This window comes from Rhipicephalus sanguineus, chromosome 3, assembly GCF_013339695.2.
Source record: "Rhipicephalus sanguineus isolate Rsan-2018 chromosome 3, BIME_Rsan_1.4, whole genome shotgun sequence".
NCBI classification, from domain to species: Eukaryota; Metazoa; Arthropoda; class Arachnida; order Ixodida; family Ixodidae; genus Rhipicephalus; species Rhipicephalus sanguineus.
The window spans coordinates 31,277,414-31,296,597 of NC_051178.1; the positions used below are offsets into that span (position 1 = coordinate 31,277,414).

At 44.1% G+C, this 19,184-nt stretch overlaps 1 protein-coding gene across 2 annotated transcripts; it reads left to right on the forward strand.

Moving 5' to 3' along the window:
* Positions 1–391: 391 nt before the first annotated feature.
* LOC125757582 (uncharacterized) lies at positions 392–10,348 on the forward strand. 2 transcript variants are annotated; one of them, XM_049413160.1, is made up of 3 exons: positions 392–457; positions 526–710; positions 9,428–10,348. In XM_049413160.1, the coding sequence occupies exons 1-3, from the start codon at positions 442–444 to the stop codon at positions 9,689–9,691; spliced, it is 465 nt and encodes a 154-aa protein (XP_049269117.1). In that variant the 5' UTR covers positions 392–441; the 3' UTR covers positions 9,692–10,348. The 2 variants fall into 2 exon arrangements, with proteins under 2 accessions (XP_049269117.1, XP_049269118.1); XM_049413161.1 differs by lacking the exon at positions 9,428–10,348 and adding an exon at positions 3,933–4,016.
* Positions 10,349–19,184: the final 8,836 nt, after the last annotated feature.

Below are 19,184 nucleotides of genomic sequence, written 5' to 3' on the forward strand. Positions count from 1 at the left end.
AGCGTATCCCCGGAGTCGGGGCTCTCCCGGTTTGGCGCGAAACCGGATCTGACGTTACCATAGGGAGGTACTCCCTGCCCCTAGACAGGTACTGTTGTAGCTAGGGAAAGATCCGACGATTCCTCGGCCTTGTCCCCAGCCTTTACTTGCCTATGTTCTACTCGGTACCCTCACCTGTACCTCACCGCAGTCGCCGGCTTTGTTTGAGTTATGCCTTCTTTGCGCGGTGTAGCGATAGGCGACAGCCAGGTTAAATTCATGTGCAGGAGTCGCCTTCACTTGAAAACATCCGTCGAGACCTGCACATTTAGTTTTGGTGGTTTTGACGCTGTGCGAATGGCTGAGGCCGTCTCTGCGATGCACTCTCAGAGCGTAGACTGTCGTTTTGTACGTTGGTGGTGGTAACGACGTTTGCAGTGCCAACGCGGACCCTCAAGATATATGCGACAATATAGGGGTACGTATTCTGAAATTGTGAGATGCTTGGCATCAGTCACTGAAGGTTGTATTTTCTTTACATTTTAGAAGTTAGTTCTGCAACTGCAGCACGATGTGGCCCCCGTGGTGTATACGTCTTCAAAGTGCTGCCACGTTGCTCCAGCTCTGAAGACGCCGATGCAGAGCGCCAGATCAAGAAAACGCGCTTGCTGAACCGCAAGCTGACGGCTACGCTGAAACGCCTGCCGTGTGTTCGAATCTTGAACGCCGAGGTAAGTTTACGCTGACATACTGGTGCGCGCCGCTGAGGGAAATGCCGTACCGTCGTGGTCGGCACGCAGCTTTTTTTAAGAACTTTCTAGCCGCGCTAGTTGCTCATTGCTTGCGGTAAAGTGGTGCGGTAGAGGTCTTGCGGGTTAAAGTACTGACATGCCGACCACGACGGTATGGCATATCCGTATTGCTGCACGGTAAACCTGCACTGCCAACAGACCCGATTAAAGCGGTATGTAGATGCGTACCGTCCGCACCGCATTCTAACGAATTTTAAAACTTAGTTGTAAGTGCTCCTAGCAATTTGCTCCCGTGTATATGCGTTCATCTGAAATACCTGACTTGTTATTGACAAGGCGTTCACACGATGTTGAGATACAGGGAAAATACCGAAATGAAGGTGACAATGCACGTTAAGCAAATACAGTGAAAACGTGCACCCCTTTTAGTGATCTTGCATGTGGCCATTATACACAGTGGAAAACAAGGCCTTTAAATTTATTTCTTTAAGACTGTGACATACATGGACAGTGAGGATGCTTTTCAGTATTTAGATTTAGCGGAGTGAGGCAACGTGGTGCCATTTTTAGTAGAGGCATTTGAGAATACATGGCTTGCATGTGCCGTCACATGAGCTGGCTCGTATGTTAGAGACAATGTTGATAAACCATTCCAATGTCCGTGGAATGGTTCATCAACAATGGCAGTGGTAGTGACACAAGCATCCTAGCCTTTCTCACCGAAGGCCACTAATAGAGTAAGACAGTGTTTTCAAGGCATGGGAAAAGAAATGTTTGACTGAAACATCAGTATGTGGTGATACCAAATTCAGAAAACCGCCAGTGTCTGCATCTTCTCAGTGACAACCAACTCACTATGACGTTGTTAGGTAACTTTTGTTACCCTTGAATAAATGAAAGCCCACAGGTCACTGCTATCTCGATCTGTTTCAGTGGACGAATGAAAACCTGTCGACGAAATGGGTTCATGTATGTGAGGTACCTTTTGAAAAGGCAACAATTAAAATTAACGTTTCAGAACCACTATAGGCCCCTTGTTCACAATAAAGAATGCGAAGAGGGTGATTATTTATGGCCTAGGTGCCAGTGGGTGCTGGTGTATATCCTGGGTAGGTCAACACATGTACAGCTAAAGTAAGTTGCACACATACCACATTTGAGATCAGATGTATAAAGATTTTCTTCATTGCGATTAGAGCAGTGGTGTCCAAATTAATCGCTTGGTTAGTAATGAATAATTATCCACCAGTGTTTGAGCATGTCTTGCCTTTCTCAAGGCACTTTTTATGGTGTTTTGTTGTTTGTTTGAACTTTTCGTTCCACTAATGTAGGATGTGTCACAGTTCACGCATTTTGTGGGTAACCTCCTGGAAACTATTTGTCGAAGGAGCACTTTGATTCTTTGGGAGGACAAACGGGAACAGCAAAAGTATGTGGGCATCCCATGGTGCAGGGAATAAGCGAGTCACTTGCAAGATTTTTTTACACTAATTGTGTGAGAATTTCCCAGATGCCAAAAAACTAGGTAACATGACAGCTCACACATGTTAAAGACCTCTTGGAGCAATAAAAGTTACCAGTGGTAATCTACAAAATTCCACGCATGAACTTTTATACAACTTATATCAGTGAGACTAGAAACCTCAAACGAAGTTCATCGTCAACAAACAGTGCAGCAGTGTACAATAGACAAAGAAGGGAACGGTTGTCTTTGTTCCCTTCTTTGTCTGTTGTCCACTCCTACACTTTTTGTTGAAGATGGATTAGCAACTAGCCCAATCTCAAAGCTTGCCTCAGATGAAGGATTCAACACCAATATTCACACTCGTTCGGAGCTTTGGCAATTTTAGAGCCCTGTAAAAGCCGTTTATTCATCAATAGAGAGCCATTGGGTGTTTCCCAATATGCCTTACAAGTTTGCCATTGAAAGTTCTGTCTACGTTAATGCGACAGCTTAAACATAATAATTCTAAGTTAGAAACACAGACAACTGGCTAGAACGTGCTATCATATCCTAGTGGAAATGGAAGGACCGTAAATTATAGTGATAGAATCTAGCACACTTTTTGCAGTTTCAACAGGATTTGCATTTTTAAAATGTGTTTCAATGTTGCAAAAACCGGTTTGTTGTGCAGCCTGGTGGACAGACCTTCATACTGTGCAAAGGAGCCATTCGGATTGCTGTACTGTCTTCTGTTCTTTACATGCACCATAATTCTTGCTTGATATTACAATCTATATTATTAGGCATCCCCACTTTATTCTATGCTTTTTATAAGGCAAAAGGAGTGATTGCTGAGAGGCGGCTTTGCCATCACTGTGACTAAGGGAACTGGCAACCTGTGTCAAGCCGTGGTGCTTATGCGCAGTGCGTATACATGCTGAGTGCACAAACACGAACCACAGCAACAGGGGCTTTATAAGCACAATGTTGCTTTCTTATAGATAAGGCCTTGCTCGTTTGATGGCGTATTATTGCTATTGTGCTAAACTACCACTGTTTACAATGTGTTGTGTGTATGACTGAATTGGTGCGTAAAATTGTGATAAAAATTTCGAGCCATTCCATTTTGTGAAGGCAGGTTACCAGTGAAGCTGTCTAGCACATAACACAAAAATATGAACAAATGTATGAACTCGTTTCTTGTTATGATTGGTGGTAAATGTGATGAAAGGTACACACACACACACTTGTTGTCTTGATCGGTGGATCATTATTTTTTGGTCATGGTGATGACGACGGCCTTATTGTTGCTATGATGCGCAATGATCAGCTTGGTTACAACCTTGCACATGTTCTTAGCCAGAGTCTTATCTATGCCTGTCTGGTGGTGAGAGGTGCGGTTTGTACAAATTGTGTCGCACAGGAAGCCAAAGCATTCTGACACAAATTGCACAACTACGGTGGTTTGTTTTTGTGTTTTATATTTTTTCAAATTAGAGGGTAAAAATTGGGTGCTATTTTTCAAGCTGATAATTTGAGAGAAATCACATTTTTCGTGGAACCATCATTGAACTGCATGTTTTTGGGGGGTTTAGTTTAGAAATGCTACATGAAATACATTTACACAAATTGATAAGTCAAAAAGGACAGTAAAGAGCCTTGATAACATCTAGGAAAAGACACATTTAATTCACAAAAAGCTGATCACCGATTTTTTACGCGTCCTTGTTAACGTACATTGCCATTTGCATGTGCAGCATGTTGGTCTTCATTCGAGAGCTGTCTCACCTTTGGATGTTCAGAGGCATCCACTTCCACCTTGAGCACCGCACCGTGCAGCCAATGCTCCGCGGAGCGTCTCTCGCGGGCGGCTGGGGCACGCAAGCGCAGTGACAACTGTAGGTGGTGCCTTCGCCGCGTCGTCTGCTAAAAGTAATAAACCTTGGCCCGTGCATGAGTGAGATCGCCAAGCCGGGCTGGCACTCCCGCAACTAAGCTACTCAGATGCTTTGTGCCGTACAGTTAGAATATTCCCGCTACTCACACGGTTGTTTTCATCAGCTGAAAGTTTGGCGACACAAAGTCGACAGTAAAAAAAATATAAGTTTGCGCTGTGAATTGAAGGCTCACGGAAAACTTTCTGCTTCGTGCTAAAGTTTTGAGCCAAGAAATATACAAAGCGATACGCGGTGCTTTGGGTCACCTAGCAATAAAAAGGGAGTCAAGCTTTATTCAGCGCCTGCTTACAGAAGTAATCATTTGTCAGCGGCGCTTCTTTGGTGAACTGATTGCGTGATATGAGTTCAGCTGAAAACTCTATTAGAATGCTTCTTCATTTTTCTGCATGAATGGTACGAATAAGCATGGTTGCACATGAGTAGCAAATTAGGGCGGCGTATTGGTGAGTTAAATTCGCTAGCGCATGAAGGCAGCAGTGCTGATAACACCTGAATGTAATGTAACTTCTCTGAAATTGGCAAATTGCTCACATCCTTTTGTTTTCAGGCGAGTAACAATCCAAACTTTCGCACATTTAAAGCTGTTATGTCAGACCTTACCATGCATTTATCGCCAATTTTGCGGCGCCTAGCTTTGAAGCTGATCAAAAACATTTGCGTGAGCAGCGAGAACATTCTGGCTACTGGGCTCAAAGGAGCTGAGTTGCTTAGTTGTAGGAGTTCAAGCGCGGCTGTGAAAGTTTACTCATGCACGGACCGAGGTTTATTGGTTGTGAGATCGCATCCAGAAATGAAAGAAAACACTAGCAGCAAAAGCTAGACGGAACAAGGTGCAGTCGCTTCGCTTCTTCTGAACCGTGCCGGATGCTGGATTTGCATGCGCATAGCAAGAGCGAAGTTAGCTTCACCGCAAAGCAAGTACAATTCGGCAGAGCTGCCGCGCTTTAGCAGACGACGCGGCGAAGGCTCCGCCTAGAGCTGTCACTGCGCATACGCGCTAGTTACCGAAGCAACCAAGAGAGGCGCTCCGCGGAGTGCTGGTCGCACGGTGCGGTGTTCAAGGTGGAAGTGGACGACTCTGTACCTCAGCTGAAAGAACCCTCTCAACATCACAGCTTTCATTAGCTATAGTCGGGCACAACTTTAGAAGGCAGCGGCACTTTCCCCTCAAGGCGGATGCATACGAGCCTCCACCAATAGGCGCGCACTTCAGGTGACGTCATGAGCCGGACGGCCGGTGACCCCGCCGACGGAGAACATTCCTAACATGCCTAGCGGGACTATTTCTTTAGACGCGGAGGCAATTGGCTGCTGCGCTTCGGTCATCTGGGCGGGGCCTCTCCTGTCTTCTAAAGTTGTACCCCACTATAGGCACAGCAATGTCATTGCAGCATTTGCTGGCCTCGGGTAGTGAGCAGCAGAGTCATGCCAATATTCAGTGAGTTCAGTAGCTGGTTAGTGTGGATTGCTTCCAGCAAGTACTGGTTGCACTTGTGAAGTGAATTCATGTTTTTAGTCTCTAAAATGAAGGTAGGTCAGTTGCTATGAAATGACTGTCTCAGCAGACAAGAGTCTCTTGCAATGGATTCAATACTGCTTGCAATTTCCATAACGTTAGGTGGTTTTCACCTTTGTTTGAGACGTTCCGTTTAACAGTGCAGTACCATTCTGTGGAGAGTTTTGTGCAAAACTCCACGCAGCATCTTTTCACTAATGTGGTGCTGCTGTTGGGTTACGTAGACAAAGCGGGTTTTACCAGTCATTGTTGAAAGCTCGCCGACCATCTGCGGATGATGGAGGATTTTAGCAAGTTTTGAAGGCGTCCGGACGGTTGCTTGCATCTGTGTGCGAGAGCAGACAATGCAGCACTGCATGTGTCACAACTTTGTGAGAGCACTTGTTCTAGCTTCCTACACGGTGATGTCGGTGTCCAACTTGTCGCCCAGAAACCGAAACCGAAAGTCGTTCATACAAATAAGGCGATGTGAAATAGTTTCGAGAGAATACATGAATTTGGGAGTGTGTCTCATGCTTCCTAGATCAATAAGAAATGTTTGCAACAAAGAATGCACAAGCCACAAATTTGATGGCACCACCCCTTTAAGTGGTTGTGTGTGAACTTGACGTCAATTTGGACACTTTGGTGGCTTTGTAACTCCTATCTAACAAAAATAATGCAACATGTTTTTAGAGATTAAGTTAGAGCACGTGCTTGGCTTTAATTCTGGGGAGTTTAAAGAAAATTGAAGATGGCCTTTTTTTTAAACTGAATTTCGAAGTATTTTATTTTTAGAGACGTTTCTTACCATATGCATTTATGGTTTGTGTCTGACACCATCCTCTGCAATCATACTTAGCACAATGGTTAACCTAATGCGTGGCAAATCTCTGGAAAATTTGGGAAATTTCGAGTATTATAGACGCGGAGTGAAAAAATCTGAAATTAGAGCATTATTGAGCAATGGGTGCCGTATTTGCAACTTCTTTTGCATAAGTTATGGGCAACAGAACTGCAACATAACATTTTATAAATGCACGTTACTCACAGTAAGCCAAGAAAAATTGACTCGCAGCTGCAATAATTTCTTTGTAGGATCTCGTCAAAATCGTATTTTCGGGAAATTCGCGAAAAGCAGTTCTGCTGAGTGAAGACTTCCGTCCAAATCTTTTTGACTTAGGCAAATTTTTTTTTTTTTCGCAAAACTAACATTGGTTTCGTGGCCCTAGGGACTCATACAGCAAAATATTTTTTTTTTTTCAGCGAAATTAAAGGGGTCCACAGACATGCACCGATGTTATCTGAATACACTCTATCTGCTACAAAGTAGTAATCTTCATGTTTGCTCATGGAATCTTTATGAAATCGGAAAAATGTGGAACTAGCTGTACATTTGGTAATTTGCCCTACCTGCATGCTGTGGCACATAGGCTATACGTAGGCGCCCCACTGATGCTTTTTTTAGTGTGAGCAATGGGGCCATAGTGGACCCGAAGCATCAATTTTATGCACTTTTAAAAGATTTGAGGCGCGTTCTAATATGTTAATCTGGTACCTTCCCCATATGACAAGTTTTTATCAGACTTTTGACTATGTAGTGAAGTGTACATCACAGGCTTGCTGTGTCAAAATGCTTCTATTATCCGCACCAGGCTCTTCTCTAACACTGTTGTCTTTCACATATGAACATTGGATGCTTGCACGTGTTCTCCATGTATGGCAGGCTGAAATATTCATATTTTCGTTGGCTGCTGCTTCCTTGCGTTAGTGTCAAAGCAGTTGGGGCATTATACAAATGTGCAGGCAACCATTAATTGAATCTGAAATGCATGTGCCGTATTTAATCGAATCTAAGCTGATGTTTTTTTATAAAAAACAATGTGCGAAAGTGGGGGGTTGGCTTAGATTCGAGTACCATGATTAAGATTTTTTTTTTCTGGCCTTGCGAATTTCGAGTGTCGGCCTACAATCGAGAGCGGCCTAGATTCGAGTAAGTATGGTACATATTCTAGTACTGTCACTATAGCTTCAGTGGTGGTTGGTCAGCTTTCAGTAGTGATTCATCGTGATGGTGGATGCAGGGTGTCGGAACGAAATGTTTTTCGTTTCGGTTTTAGTTTCGTTCCACCGAAAAAAGTTCCGTTTCTGTTCCGGAACTAAAAAAAATAATGTTTTGTAACGGTTCTTATTTTTATGCAAAAATTTGAAGGTAAAGTAACGATAAAAACATAGGATTTGTGGTGAACTTGCGCTCCTCTTAAGAACGTGGGACGGGTAAAACACGTTCTTCCCGCATTCTTCAGAGGAGCGCAAGTAACTGTACGACGAATTGCTACAGACTAGCGCAAGCTATCTGGGGTGTCGTGGCTGTGGCTGGCCCAGAAACCTGTCAGGGAGGAGACCAAGACAAACCAGCAACCATCTTTACTCCGCCGAGTCTCGGCCACAACTGCGAGCTGCGAGCGTGCCATCGTTCGTTTTCTTCTACGGACGACGCGCTTGCAGCCGCCGCTTTTATACTTGTCTATACGCTTCTATACACTTATAGGAAGGAAGAACCAGAGGTCAGCAACAGGAAAGAGCAGGCAACCACAAACGGTGGCAGCAAGGCGGCTACCACGACGACTGCTAACCCGAAAATGGATGCGGAGCCCCCAGTTGCCACGGACAACACCGGGACCTTGGTTATGTGGTGGACGAACTGTGCCGACGTGTGGTCGTGCACGCCACGTGCTGTCCGCTGTGGCCAAGGATAGCGGCTACTGCGCCCTCCTCCCCAGTTTCACCGGAGGGGAGGGGGCAGTATAGAAGCGGTGGCTGCGAGCGTGCTGGCCGTAGAAGAAGAGAATGATGAGCGATGGTGCGCTCGCAGCTCGCACTCAGCAGCCACTGGCAGCGGGCAGTTGCGGCCGAGGCTCGGCAGAGTAAAGATGGTTGCTGGTCTGTCTTGGTCTCGTCCCTGAGGGGCTTCTGGGCCAGCCACACAAAACCCCAAAACTAGCACCCTTCCAAGTTACTGTATTTAAATTTCTCAAAAGTGAATTACGAATTTTCTGAGCAGGTTCTATGTTTTGTGTCAAGGGAGTGAGCATTTTCTCAGAAGCAGCCCGTCATCGAGGGTGCAAGACCGCTGTTCTGATAAAACAAACTTCAGCACCGAGAATGCCCTCTCCACACTAGTGTGACTGGCACACGAGAGTCCACTTGCATTAATATAAACAGCTCTGGTTGCCTCTTTACTTTGGAATTCTTGCATGAGATAAGCGCTAACACTATACCCTGACATATGTATTATTGCTCACGTTGCATGACCTCGGTTGTTCCAGGTCACCAAGTTTTCCCGGGAACTGAAAACTGATAAAAAATATTTCGGTTTCACTCTGGAACGAAATAATAGATAACGTTTGTTATTTTCGTTCTGGCCAAAAATATCTTTGTTTTTGTTTTTGGTTTTAGTTCCGTTCCGACACACGGGGTGGATGGCTATGTAATTTCAAGCTGTGATATTGGTGCAAGCCACATATACCGGGGCAATGCAAACATTCAAAGGAGCGTGTATTGATTTCAAAAGTTCCGGCTGAGCCCCTTCTAGCAGTGAAAAATTTTCACATTGCAGCATACTAGCAACACGTTATGTTGCCAAATTTTTCCATTATCTTATGAAACTGTAGGCTGTGGTCCCATGTTGTTCACTTCCCTTTCTTTTTGTTTAGTGACTTCAGTTGATCTGCAAGTTCTTTCTTGTCTCAATGCATCACATTTTTCCTAATTGCACTAATTTTTTTTGTTCCTACAGCATCGGTTTCTCAATTCCTCGAAAGAGCCACGACGTGCGTTCTTAGCAATTGATGGGTACCATGTGCACAGAGGCCAAGGGATCGATCAGCTGGCCAAAATCATCGTCAGTTCTCTTGCCCGTGACTTCGGACCTGGAGTGAAGTCACATGCACACAGCGAGCTGGGTATCTGCTACAGGCTGCTGAAGTGCAGCCACTGCAACACAAAAGGCCACGAAGTCCTGCGAGTGCAGCAAATTCCTTCGCCTACCTTCCCAACATGAACCAAGACTGCTTTAGATCTTATGTGTAAAGCAGCACACAAAAACAAGACATGAAAGGAGGAATACAATTGAACAGGCCAACCACTGCACTTGCAATTAGCTTATTTTGAAGGGAAAAAAAGGAGGGGGTAATACACAGGCACAAGTGCACAACATTCACATTTTTTTTTAAGCACCGTTATGAGCAAAAGTCATTGTTGCATGTGGTGCACTTGTGGGTATGTACTATATACATATTTTTTAAAAGAATAAACTAGTGGCAAGTGCAACAGTTGTCCTGTTGAATCATATTAATCCTCTTGTGTCTTTTTTTCTGTGCGCTGCTTTACATGTTCAGATGCTCTGTCACCAATTCACCCGACTTTCAACCTTACTGAAACTTGGCAAATGCTGCCTGCCATGAAACGGCCCTTTTCAGGGCCACCCATGTGTTGTCCGGCTGGTTGCGAATGCTCCCAACTGTTACCCAGATAGCCTCCTTGAAACTTGAGAGGAGTTGTGCGGCGCATGTTGACTCTGCTGGCTGTATATTACTTTTGTATAATTAAGATTGTGCCACAGGGTCTTTCAATTGAAAGTAATACATATAGCATGACCTTGCATTAATTATCTTTCATAAATGCTAATCACTACTCGAACAAATCGAGAACGTTTCTGTATTGCAGCAAATAAATGTAGAAATTGCATATGTCATCACACCTTTATTGCCCAAAAAATTGCATTTATTGCACATTCATCAAGCAAGTGACCTATGCAGGACACTATCTCTGCAAGCTCAGATGTGCACGCGCAGGCCTTGCATTTATGGCTTTGCTATCTCGGCAGCCCTCTGTTCTATTGCTACCTGTGAATGTGCCAAGCAGATTGGTCTGAACGGCATCACAAGCAGCTAAACACATTTTAGAGCGCAATGAACTGGGCTAGTTGGTACTACTTCATTATGTCACAGTGCGAGGAAAGAAGCCAAGGCACACAGTGCTGTGTCCCAGCTTTTTCCTCGTTCTGGGAGCACTGGAACAATGAACATTTGAGAACATTCACTTGGAGCTCCTACCATCACATTTGGCTACATGCTCCAAGCCCAGCTCGTCCAGACATGATTCAAGGCATCACAGTTGTGTTCGCATACATCATCTGTGTAGAGAACAAGTTATTTTGAATTGAAAAATGGCCATCCACCTGTTTTGTACAAGGCTACCAGGAAATACATACTGATTTCTCAGAAAGGAAGACAAAAAATTCGTACTGTTCCTGGGCTCAAGCCTGGAACCAACACCTTTCCAGGGCTGTTTCTCTACAACTGAGATAGCCAGTAGGCTAGCAATGGGCAGTGTAAGGGCCAATTAGTTGAAAAGTCAAAGCACACAGAATGTGGCAAATGGGTCCTGTGGAAACGTGCAGCAGCTTTTAGCAGAAGATTCTGCGTTAATATCTATTTATGAAAATCAAACTTGAAAGAAAAAACATTACATGCAGCTGGTTATAAGCTACTTATACCTACTGTGCTTTCCACAGAACTCATTTGTCATATTCAGTGTCCATGCGCTTCAAACTGAATTTGCCCTCGCACTTTGATTACTAGCATACTGGTTAGCTTAAATGGTAGAGCGACCACCCCGAAAAAAAGTCGTTCTCGAGTTCAAACTGTGGACCATGTCAAATTTTTCGCCAACTAAAATGCTGTTCTTTATGAGAAATCCATATGAATTTTCTCGTAGCTTTGTGCAACAAATGGGAGTGGATGGCCATTTTTACATTCATAACCCTTTCTATGTTGTGCAAAACTCCGCTGTTATAAACGAGTCATTTTCTAGCAGCCAACAGCACATCATAGTGTTTGTAGATCTGGAGTGCTTCCCAATACGGACCACTGAGAATGGCACAGTTGCATTGTGGGGCAAAAGTATATGGACAGTTTGTGCCACTGAGCAAGCTTATGTTATGAGGCCCAGCAGCACATAGTGCTGGCATTGTTGACATAGTTCCTTGAAAGGCAGTGGGGGTTAACATAGGCTGAAGTTGAGGCATCTCCGTTGTAGTGCAGACAAAACGGGTGCGGATAGTTCGTTCATGCTACTGAGAGAAAGTAACGGAAGACATGGCAGCAACACACAATGCCGTTTATGAGTTTGCAAGGCAGGCCAACTGCACCAAGGCGGATGAACTGCAAACAAGAGAGCCACATGGTGTTTCTAAGTGTCAGGCTGTACGTCACGAAAATTTAGCTCAAGAAAGCGAGCCCATAGTGTGCACTATAGGTGACCGCATCTGTTTGTATATAACATGGCAAATAAGCTGATTGGTACAAACTGAGTGAGAAGAGTTTAGCAAGAGTTTCATGCCACGTCTTGAATGTGCTTGAAAAAGTGCGTGAGCCAACATGTTAATAGGCTGCTATCGAACAATGTATCTAGTTTTTCTTTTCTAGTAAGACCTGTATATCCGAAAGTTGGCCTCCCAGACAAATATGTATTATGGGTGTCATACTGTCAATTTTGATCATGATGGGACCTGACTGGGTAGAATTTCTCTACTGTGATTATTTACTGTATGCAAGTTGCAGAAACGAGTCAATCACTGTTGAGAAATTTGACCCTGATTGGGCTTAATTGCGATCAGCAGTGCACCATGTGACAACGGTATCATCCGAGTTAGTTTCTAAGTATGGTCTACATCCAAGCCGTGGATGGATCAACCTGTAAACCTAAAGCGGCGGCACTTACGACTGCAGTTTCCCAAAGTTGTACTCTGTCTTGCTGCAGCTTTTAGCACACCATTCTTTCTATAACTGTTTGAGACGCTTTGTATACAACTGTCTACATCACATGTTTTTGCTAGTCGTGTTGACTAGTGGCTAAGAAAGAACAAGATACATTTAAGAGTGGATAAATTGAACCTCCTGTGTAATAGATCTGTTTTCAACTTCATTTTGCAGTGTACTGTTAAATATAGTCAATTAGCAGAAGGCACTACCATGTTTGATGTTCCGCTTTTTCCAAGTCACCTAAAAAGTATAATTTATCTTTGCTCGAAATGATCATAACCAAAAAAAGAAAAATTAGTACTGTATTTCTAGCCTGAGATTTCATTCTATTTTTGCAAAAAGCAGAACATGAATGACTTCAGGTTCAATGCAATTGCAGTTTAATCAAGATTAGTTACTATAAAGCACATACATGACAATATTTTTGTTGCAACGTCGAGTCCCTTGAGATAATGTGCAACTCTGACGAATTACAGGCAGTTCTTAATAGATCGCGTCTGAAAGGGTTTAATGTAGTCGAATGAAAGCTCGCACTTGAATCGAAAGTTCAACCCGACTTGCAGCTCAGTGGTAGCAAGTTCTACTGTGCGTTTAGTTCCGATTTTTTTTCTTTTCTTTTTTTTTTTTTGCACGAAGTTATACAGAACACACCCTCAATTGGTGCGCTGCTGGCAGGCACTGATTAGTTACTGCATATGCTACCTTTAGGTAGCGTAGTCAGTAACTCTAGCACTGATAAGAAGAAATCAGCGTCTTTAGGTTTGAACTCTTCCAAAAACACCCCCTTTCGTGAAAACGAGCAAGTGTAGCGCAAGAATTTTCAAAAGCTTTACGTTGCGAGGGGTGTTGGACGTGAACAATTCTGTCTCGTCAATAATGCAATGTCCTGATGCACTGACAGCGCAGAGGTCATCAAAAGCAAGCTATCGCTTCCATTATAGCACTAAAAGCGCCTTCAAAGCAAAGCTGTCAAATTGAAATCACGGTTTACATGTATGTACAAAAAAAAAAGAGGGGGGGGGGGGGGGCTGGGCAGTCATCGACGCCCATTAGCAAAGCAATATTTGTTCGCGGCAATACCTAGTACATCTGAATTTGCTGCACAGCTTTAGCTTATATTTTGTGTGGTACCCGCGCGTTCATGCACGTTCACGATCGTGTCCCGATCATCGGAAATGATTTTTTCAGAGCTCGACTGGCTTAACGATCAAAGAGCTCGATACCTATCGAAAGCGCAGAGCATGACACTCATACAAAGCACAATGTTGAATTGGAAGTTGCATCGGAACGTGTATCTTACCAATGACCTCACCTGCTATGGCGGGCGAGCGGAGTCGAGTACGAATATCCACGGGTGAAAAAGGCACCACACCTTCACGTGTGAGAAGACATACCCTAAACTCGATAGCGAGCGTTAATGTTAACATTACCGCGTACAAGAAACTAGCGAAAGAACAATTTACATCGCGCAAACGCTGCAAATTGCAAATAAACAATCCGCCATTGCAGACGATGTCGATGTTGATCGAGCTCTCCTCTGTACTGTAATAAAGGATTCGCGCCGTAGCCAGAAAACGTGTGCAAATACCGCTGCAATAATAATAATAATAATAATAATAATAATAATAATAATAATAATAATAATAATAACAACAACAACAATAATAATCTAAGCATTCATAAAGAAAGAAACAGATCTAAATCGATTCTGACTCTGTCCTCGTGGCTTGAAATGAAACTGCATTGAATGTAGTGCAGAAACCGCATGCACAAGTATGCATTATCAACACAGGAAGACACAACCAGGTTAAGCTTTGACAATAAGGCTTTATTAAAATGCTGGTTTGGTTCCTCCATAGCTTTGGGAAATCAATGTCATTTAACACCTCTACAATTATTTGATTTGTATACATACAAGCACAAGGACACAGAGAAAAGAGGGAGAGAGCAAGCTTACAATCAGTAATACAATATCTGAAATGAGAAATCATAAGTGAGAAATGGGCAGGTCAGCACATTCACCAATCGAACACTTTGCATTCCAGTCAATTATTAATTACAGCAGCAGTTGTGTCAGATAGAGCAGATGAGACATATGAGTGACTTAAATTTTATATTTAGTGGAAACCTCGGTCCAGTGCCAACATCAACACATAGTACTTTTCATATTTGTTGAGGCATGTGGTCATCATTGGCAATAATAATAATAATAATTTCTGGGGTTTTACGTGCCAAAACCACGAGGTAGGTAAAGGCACGCTGCAGTCGAGGGCTCCGGAAATTTTGACCAGCTGGTGTTCTATAGACCATCTGGTGTTCTTTAACGTGCACTGCCATCGTACGTACACGGGCTTCTACCATTTCGCCTCCACCGAAATGTGACCGCCGCGGCCGAGATCGATTCATGACTTTTGGCTCGGCACTGTTGTGGCCGCCTCCAGCTTTGCAATGCTTTGCACTATGTGCAATGCCCGACTCGTTTCAGTTACTGTTTCAGGTGGGCTCTCATAGTCGTTATTGTCAGTGCTTGACAATGTGTTAGCAATGACCACACAGTGAATGTGCTTGCACACTTTGAAGTGTATCAGGTGCGCACACACTGCACATTCATTGCATCTCAAGGGACAGCAAGCAGCATCCCCGACTTTTGTCACTGTATAAGAGTGCCCTTTAGTAGACTGAGATGGCACAGTCCACGTGCCGTCTTCGTTTAATTTGGCACAACCTGCCATTTCAGTGCCAGATCTGTGGTACCTTTCAACTGCACTCAACTTCTTGCCCTTTGATCATCTGGATTGCCCTCTTCATCAAAAAATTATATGTCAAGTCCATGAGTGCAGAAATTAGTTTATCAACACGCTTATTCTTCTTTCCCTCCAGCATGCTGTGCTTCATCGTCCTGTGCATGCTCTCAAGGTGCATGTTGGTGTTGATACCTGCCCTCGTCCTAAAGCAGTAGGCCCGCTCTTGAGGTCTAACTGCATAGTTGTCCTTGAAGTACTTCAGAAAATCCCTCAGTTTTTCTTCCTCAGTGTCAAGGAATGATTGAAGATACTTTTCAAATTCTTGCTGGTCAAGGAACTCTAAAAGGAGTCGCACGTTGTGGTACACGTCTGGCCTCAGTTGTTTTTCTACACACTCATGTATCTTCTGCCAATTCCTATCCACATACCAGGTGCAGAGAAGTTTCTGCTGAGGAACACCCATAACTGACGACCATGCCTTGTAAAATTGTGAGGCGTCATCAGACATAAATGTCTTAGCAGCCACTTTTTCGTTGATGGCACACTCAAGAGACCTGAAAAAGCTGCCAAGTTTTCCTCATTCATCCTGTTGCAGATGAAATAGGCTATAGGTATACCTTGTCCCACTTCATCTAGCACTAGAAGAGTGGTCAGCTCAAACTGTTACCCTGTAGTTCCATGTGTTGAGTCAAGACACACAGTGCCCATGCCCAATTCTTCTAACAGCTCTTCTTGTGGCTCTGTCATCAAAGCAATGGCAAAATCTGTTGCACCAAAAGTACCAGTTGGGTCCAGGAGGCCTGCGAACGGGCGGAGGGCCACGGTCTTCCAGTACCGGCGTGGGCGCGGCCAGCAACTGCGGCGGACCCCCCTTCGGGGGTTGTCTGATCGGGGTTCTCCAGGACCAAATAAAGTTCATTTCATCATCATCAGTTGGGTCCACTGCACCTTGTGCCTTATACAGACAGACAAGTGTTTCACCTTTGTCTTACATTGCTTTCACCCACATATCTACACTGACAGCATCATTGGTGTGACACTGTTCAGGAGCAGCAATGTGAAACTGCCGTTTGATGTTATGCAGAGTTATGCGTTCTGCCAAATGTGCTGGCCTCAGCTTACATGCCCCCAACAGATGTTCTTATATTATTCAATATGGTTTTCATGGGCACACCACGCTCCAGGTCCTCTGCTACGTTGGTTAACCCCGTTGGCCTTTTCTTTGTCACTCATCCTCAAGTGCTGAATTTCTGCTTTATGGCCATAATGCTTTCTTTGGTACCTTACATTTATGGTGATATCTTCAGGTGCCGGGCTCTGAGTGTTCTCCTTCTTCGTCACAGTAATAAATGAAAGACATATCTTACCGGACTTGCAGGTACCCTGACTTTTTTCTCGACGATTACCATGACCTTCCTTTGGCCTAGCCACTCCTGATCTATTAGAGTAGTAGTGGCTCCTCGTTTCCCCACTGGCCAGCTTTTTGGGAGCCGTGTGAAGAACAAACCAACAGTTCGCCTCTTCCTGAGCTTTCCATTCACTGAATTCTGTAATACAAATACAACATAGTATCAGAGAGAGACATTAAACCAACGAAAATAATTCAAAGGCCTTAGACATAGATTACAGGGGCGTAGCCAAGGGGGGGATCTCATTCAGTGCACTGATATTCTTTCTGAAAAACTTCTGAAGCATAAGTTTTTGACCGAGCTTACGAATGTGCTATCAACGGCAAAAACGACTGGGTGATAAATGTGACATGAGATGAACATGGGTTTTAACAAAAATGGGTCATACAAATGAAGAAACAAAGTGTACGGCTTAACAGCGGAGGTCATCAAAAGGTATTAAAAAAGGCCTTTAAAAGGTGAAAACTTAAAAAGTAAGAACAATAAAAGTCAACAGGTTTTGCAAAAACACAAAATCTTTCTTCGAGAGCGCACGTTTTCCAGAGTTTTGTGTGACCTTGCGGAGACCTTGTTGCACAGACTCAAGAAAACCAGTGATGTGCCTCCAAAAAACAGAGATGGGACAAAAACTGCTGTTATCCCATACGTGCACCAAGTGTCACATAGGATTAGGAAGGCTGCAGGGTGCGCAGGAGTCAGTGTAGTGTTTACCACCCACAACAAACTTTGGAGGCCTGTGAAAGCGTGTAACGTGAACAGTGAAAGGCCTGACATGCTGCAAGAAGCACACCACGCGGTTTTTGTCTTGCAAATGCGGCATCGTGTATAAGACTTCGCTCTCTTGTGGATGTGTTTACATCGGCCAAACTGGCCAATGTATTAACGATCGCTTGCGTGAACACGCCAACAATTTAAAAGTCTGACGGCAACATGGCCTTACACTGTGCAGCTTGCGGTTGTACCAGTTGTACCCCCTTTCTTGACCAGGCTGTCATAGCTTGAGAAATATATGATGCATCATGTGCAGAACAGCTCGGACCCAGCTGTGTCAGCATGCCCTCTGTGTCACTCTCGAAGAAAGAGTCTGCGTTTTTGCAAAACTTTTATTGTTGTTCTCACTTTTTAAGTGTTAACCTTTTCAAGGCCATTTTTAATACCTTTTTACAGCCTCCTTTGTTCAGCCGCATCATTGTTTCTTCATTTGGATGACCCGCTTTTTGTTAAAACCCATGTTCATCTCATGTCGCATTTATCACACAGCCGTTTTTGCCGTTGATAACGCATTCATGAGCTCGGTCAAAAACTTCTGTATGGTATCAACGGTTTTTTCGCTTTGTCGCCCTGTTTCCATGGGCACGTTACCGCCTGTAATCTTTAGCGAGAAAAAAAAGCGTAAGGAAGAAAAAAAATTACATTTTTTTTTTATAGTCTTGTTCTGAAGCACTCGATGTTACCACGTGATGAGTATGTTAGTTGGAAGTAGCGCTCTATGTGTCGTTTTCACTGTCCCTGTCTTGTGCGCTCACCTGTTTCAGCACATCATGTATCCACCGGACATATTTGCTCTGCTTTGTTTTTAGAGGGAAAACAAAAAAGCGACGCAAGCGGCAGTGTGATCGAGCAAATTGTGAAAATTAGTGCCTCTGTGCATACTTGTTTTCTTTTTTTTTTTTTCTACGCGACAAGCACATGCGAATTATAACTAGCTGGCACAGTGAATGCACGTGGAAGCGGTCATGTGCTGTACAGCCTCACCACAAAAGATGATAAAAATGCACTGACACTGTCTTTTGCTACAACTATAAACTGAAAACAGGATGGGTACTCACCTTTATCTTTGTGGAACGCCTGCTGCACGTAGTCGGCGGCGAATTTGTGCGCTGCGATGTGGTGCTCCACATATTTTTCCAGTGAAGACAGGCCAACGCCACAAACGTCGCATTTCATGGGAGTATTGACTTTTGCGGCTACTTGACGACACCGACGACACTTCGTGACACGTGCGCGGAGACAGCGCCGGCGGAGGTGAAGATGACACCATGACACTAGGGACGAAATTCATCAAGCACGTGACATACTAGGCACTCCGTGGCGACACGGGGAAAAGTCAAAACTAACTTAGGGAAAAAAAGTCTTCAGGTGACGTCACACTTGAGTGACGTAGCAGTGACGTCATCTATTGTTCGCGAGAGAGCCCAGACTCCGGCGAAACGCATGTCTTCGGAGGGGGCACCTCGTGTGCTGCCCTACGAGCTAATATGCCGGCTCGCTGCCCTTGTAGTAGTTTCGCTTTCTAAAGCATGGCTTGTCGTTTGCAGCAGGCAAAAACATAGCCTTTGAGATTTATGGCTGAGACTCGGTGCATAGATGTTTGAAGGTGAGAGAAACTACTGCAGATCATGAATATTTTGATACTAAAGAAAACATCGCGCGTGAAATTTGAACTCACAATAATTAAGTGTTATGCACTGCGTGTAGACATTTGTTTTTGCTATCAAATTCTTAATACGTCGAATTATTTTAGAGCGGTGCCACACATCAGCTGCAAACCCTGTTCGACCTTTTCTGCGCATGCG